General features: G+C 53.1%; 1 protein-coding gene across 1 annotated transcript; it reads right to left on the bottom strand.

The window, feature by feature from the left end:
* Positions 1-462: 462 nt before the first annotated feature.
* LOC311532681 (C-C motif chemokine 13-like) lies at positions 463-2,676 on the bottom strand (the record flags this gene model as incomplete). The annotated part of the gene is made up of 3 exons (XM_084651359.1): positions 463-568; positions 1,533-1,647; positions 2,604-2,676. The coding sequence occupies 3 exons, from the start codon at positions 2,674-2,676 to the stop codon at positions 463-465; spliced, it is 294 nt and encodes a 97-aa protein (XP_084507485.1).
* Positions 2,677-5,328: the final 2,652 nt, after the last annotated feature.

Here is a 5,328-nt window from a genome sequence, read left to right as displayed (position 1 = left end):
AGGCTACACAGGGATCAATCTGGGCCTGCAGGGTAGGGCTGGGAATTTCAAAGATGCTGAGGGATCTGGGCACCCCGTTTTCCATGAGAACAGAACATCTGCTCCCCTAGACAGCTTTGCAAAGTCCCCCAAGGAGGTGACCCCGCTGTGGTACAGACACACACCCCGTGGGGACCTCGTGGGAAAAGGTGCACTCGGGGGGCTGCTAAACCCACTGGATCCCAGCAAAGCTGCCAGCAACATCAGACACCTCTTCCCGTGTCTGGAGCCTCCCCTGAGATGGGCTGTGTCAAAGAGCCGGGAGCAGCTTCCCTGGAGTGCCAGATCCTGCTCCAGGGAAGGACAAAAGAAGCAGGTTTCTGTTAAAGGCTCAAAAGTCAAGCTAGCAAGAGAAGTTTGCAGCTATGTGTGTGGGTTATAGAGCTGGGGGCTGGTCTCCAGGATTCTCCCCTCACAGCTTGTCTAGTTGGGGACAGACAGGGAATGCGGCTGGAAGAACCCCTGGTATTTCTGCACCCACCGCTTGTCAGGGTTGGCACAGATCTCTTTGCCTATTCGAGTCTTGAATCTGCAGGAGGAGGAGAAAGAGCTGGGTTAGCAAGGGGCTGTGTCGAGACTGGTCACTGTTAGAATGACGGTGGCACCAATTTTCAGAAGGGCTCCGCAGGTGAGATTTTCAAAGGTGCCTCGGGGCTAAATCAATGGGAGCTGGGGTCCCGCTCCATATGGCTTTGAAACGCTCACCCAGCCCCCACAGCTGGGGCCAGATTGGCCAAAGAGCTCAGCGTGTTGGGTGCACATTGCCTGCTGAGCTCACCCGAAAACCCATCCCCAGCTGTGGTGACCTGGCCCAAGCCTGGGTTTTATACCTGAGCCTGACAGCAATGGGGTGGCTCCTGATTTACGCCTCGGGGCATGAGAGCAGGGTCAGGCCCTGGCATAGATGCAGGAATGTCCGGAGTGGGAATCCATTTCCCCATGGCTGTTTGCGGCCGTCTCTGGACTCAGCCGTGTTGAAGGTGTCTCTGGGAGCAGAGTGCCTGGTGCCAAGGGCCTTTAACTGCTCTAAGAGCCACAGCCAGGCTACTGCGGGGTCCTCATGGGCTGCCTCACAGAAAGCCAGGACCTGGATTCTAAGCACCCCAAATGTCTCCCTCTGCCCCAGAGAAGGCAGCAGGGCTGGGTGTCCATTCAGGGACTGAGAGCTGGCACTGCCATGGGGCTGGGCTAAATCCGAGTGCAGGGCAGAGGTGGCTGGGGGCATCCCAGGGAGCAGCAGGAAAGGCCGGGAACGTTCGGCCACAGGGAGTGCCAGCATTTGCAAAAAGCCCTCGTCTGTGCAGCTTTATCATCTGGCTCCGGGGCTAGCTCAAGGTATCGACCCCTCCCCTGGTGCGCCCCACCTTAATCCCCTCCTCTCTCCCCCCAGCCCTCACTGTCACCCTCTCCTCCTCCTTCTGGCCAGCTGGCCTCTCTCAGTCCCCTCCCGCACGTCTCTCATCCCCAGGAGCCCTGTGCGTGGGGATATTCACACCACGGCTGGGTAGGAGCACTCGGGGCTGGTGAGGTACCAGCCAAGGATGTTGCCTTTCTTGATCCTGCTTGTCTGGAACGTGAAGCAGCACTTGTCCGGCACGCCAGGGGCCTTGAAGGGGGCAGAAAGCAGCCCAGATGAGGGTGAAGTTGGTTAGATGGGACCCCATATCCCCTCTCTGGGCCTCCCCAGCCCTGGAGCAGGGGGTGGGGGATGGGCGAGAATCCCCAAGAGTTCCCTCACTGAGGGTCCCTCCTGGGGGCAGCTCCCTGAGGACGGAGGGCCGTGCTGCCACTGGCTGGAGCGACCCCTCTGTAGTTCCTGTCCCGTGCCCTGTGGGCTGGGACCAAAGATCCGAGTCACCATTCACTGACGTAAATCCGGACTAGCCCCAGCAAAGCCAGTGGAGCGGGCTGGGGTCAGCGGGATCCGAATGAGACCCCAGAATAACTTGCACCACTGCTCACGTCGTCCCTGGATTTGGCCTAGAGCATCCGCGCGAGCTGTTCCTGCCTGGCTGGCTAGTTGTGGCCCTAGGCCACGGTAGCTTGGGTCCGATTCTCCCCTCACTCAGCTCGCCCCCAGATAACCCTGCTGAGTTAGCACGTTCCCAGCCATGTAAATCAGCGCCTGTCCTATTGACCCCAGCGGCCAGAAGAAGTTTGCCCTAGTGAGCACTGTGGCGGGCTCTGCTCTGCCTCAGCCACACGCCTGCCAGCTCGGCTCTCCTGGCGGGGTCCTTGCTCTGGGGCAGCTGTCAGCAGCTCCTGCATTTGCAGAGTCCAGGCAGAGTCTGCAGCTCAGGGCAGTTCGTCCCCATCAAATGAGCCTGTTTGAACTGGAGTCCCCAAGAGGGACCCACCTCCCCACTGTGTCACAGAGTCACTCTACGTGTGCAGGGTACAGAGCGTGGGACCATCTGGCGAGGGGCAGTCTGGGACCCCTGTGTCCTGCCCCCCATATCCCAGCCATGCCCTGACACCTCTCCCCATCTTGACCCTGCACTGAGATCCCGTGGTGCTCCCAGAACCAGGTCCCGTCTCCCCATGCAGAGGACACCGGTACTCACTCTGAGCCAGGCTCTGGCAGCAGAAGGAAGCCAGCAGGAGAAGCGCGCAGACAAGCCCGGCTGCCTTTGCCATGGTGAGATGGAGGACGGTCCTGCTGGGGCTGGTGAGCAGGATTCAGCTCCAGAGGACCCCTCTGGCTGGATCTGCCTCCCTGGGCAGCTTTTATCGGGGTGGTCTGCTGTGGGCGGATAGGAAGGGATCTGGCTTCAGCTGCATGCGTGGATGGGGAGGAACCAGCCAATATCCATTTTTCAGTCCACAGAGAAATGCGGATTTTCTTTCTTTCCCAAATAATCCCAGTGAGGAAGTGATATGTTCCCTCTGCTTTTAGTGCTGGAGACCCTCCAAACTGTCCCACAGCCAGGAGCTTGCCTTGTTATTGTCAGCTTAAACTGTAACCGCAAACCTTATCCTCTGCCTGAGCTTCGCTGTTCCTAGGGTTTCTCCCTGCAGGACCCCTCTGCCCCTTCCCCTAGCCTCATGCTATTTTGTGCTCTGGACTTTGAGCTAAGAGGATCCAACTGGTCTGATGGTCAGTGTGAGTCAGGAGAATGGCTCTGCATCTCTATGCAGCGTCCTTGTAGCTTAGGCCCTCTCCAGATCCCCTGGGCGGAAGGGACCTCACAGGATGTCTGCAAAAGGAAGGCACATAGCTTAGGACAGGTGCCTGTGCTCCCCAACTCATTAACCCTTGAGTCACCGTAGCAAAGCACACCTAGAGAAACACAATGATCCCACCTCTATGACTTCTGACGCCTTGTCACATCTAGCTGTAAATGTCACAACCCCCTGAGCCACGTGGGTAGTGTGGAGAACCATGGACCTGTCCATGTAGCAGCGCTTGTTACCACGTGGATGATTGTGACCTCGATCCAGCGGGAGTGTGAGCAAGGGCTAGGCCTGGGCTCAAGGACGGTCAAGAGTGAGGAGAAGCCCCGACCCTGGCAGTAAAGAGTCTCAGGACCCCACGCCCTTGACTTGCACCAGCTGGGCCGGATTCTTGCTGTTCACCTGCAGGAACATCTCAGGTGAAGGCAGATCAGCCTCAGACAGATCCACTCTGGCCCACCTGATTCATAGATTCATAGATATTTAGGCCAGAAGGGACCATTATGATCATCTAGTCTGACCTCCTGCACAATGCAGGCCACAGAATTTCACCCACCACTCCTAAAAAAGACCTCACACCTATATCTGTGCTATTGAAGTCCTCAAATTGTAGTTTGAAGACCTCAAGGAGCAGAGAATCCTCCAGCAAGTGACCCGTGCCCCATGCTACAGAGGAAGGCGAAAAACCTCCAGGGCCTTCCAATCTGCCCTGGAGGAAAATTCCTTCCCGACCCCAAATATGGCGATCAGCTAAACCCTGAGCATATGGGCAAGATTCATCAGCCAGATACTACAGAAAATTCTTTCCCGGGTAACTTGGATCTTACCCCATCTAAAAACCCATCACAGGCCATTGGACCTATTTACCATGAATATTTAATTACCAAAACCATGTTATCCCATCATACCATCTCCACCATAAACTTATCGAGTTTAATCTTAAAGCAAGATAGATCTTTTGCCCCCACTACTTCCCTCGGAAGGCTATTCCAAAACTTCACTCCTCTGATGGTTAGAAACCTTCGTCTAATTTCTAATCTAAATTTCCTAGTGGCCAGTTTATATCCATTTGTTCTTGTGTCCACATTGGTACTGAGTTTAAATAATTCCTCTCCCTCTCTGGTATTTATCCCTCTGATATATTTATAGAGAGCAATCATATCTCCCCTCAACCTTCTTTTAGTTAGGCTAAACAAGCCAAGCTCCTTGAGTCTCCTTTCATAAGACAAGTTTTCCATTCCTCGGATCATCCTAGTAGCCCTTCTCTGTACCTGTTCCAGTTTGAATTCATCCTTCTTAAACATGGGAGACCAGAACTGCACACAGTATTCCAGGTGAGGTCTCACCAGTGCCTTATATAACGGTACTAAAACCTCCTTATCCCTACTGGAAATACCTCTCCTGATGCATCCCAAGACGACATTAGCTTTTTTCACAGCCATATCACATTGGCAGCTCATAGTCATCCTATGATCAACCAATACTCCAAGGTCCTTTTCCTCCTCCGTTACTTCTAGTTGATGTGTCCCTAGCTTATAACTAAAATTCTTGTTATTAATCCCTAAATGTATGACCTTACACTTCTCACTATTAAATTTCATCCTATTCCTATTACTCCAGTTTACAAGGTCATCCAGATCCTCCTGTAGGGTATCCCTGTCCTTCTCTAAATTAGCAATACCTCCCAGCTTTGTATCATCTGCAAACTTTATTAGCACACTCCCACTTTTTGTGCCCAGGTCAGTAATAAAAAGATTAAATAAGATTGGTCCCAAAACTGATCCTTGAGGAACTCCACTGGTAACCTCCCTCCAACTTGACAGTTCACCTTTCAGTAGGACCCATTGTAGTCTCCCCTTTAACCAATTCCCTATCCACCTTTCAATTTTCCTATTGATGCCCATCTTATCCAATTTAACTAATAATTCCCCATGTGGCACAGTATCAAACGCCTTACTAAAATCTAAGTAAATTAGATCCACTGCGTTTCCTTTATCTAAAAAATCTGTTACTCTCTCAAAGAAGGAGATCAGGTTGGTTTGGCACGATCTACCTTTTGTAAAACCATGTTGTATTTTGTCCCATTTACCATTGACTTCAATGTCCTTAACTACC

Source organism: Lepidochelys olivacea, assembly GCF_965140295.1.
Source record: "Lepidochelys olivacea isolate rLepOli2 genome assembly, chromosome: 17".
NCBI lineage: Eukaryota > Metazoa > Chordata > Testudines > Cheloniidae > Lepidochelys > Lepidochelys olivacea.
The sequence above is the reverse complement of the archived record's forward strand: the minus strand, read 5'-3'. Positions and strand labels throughout refer to the sequence as shown.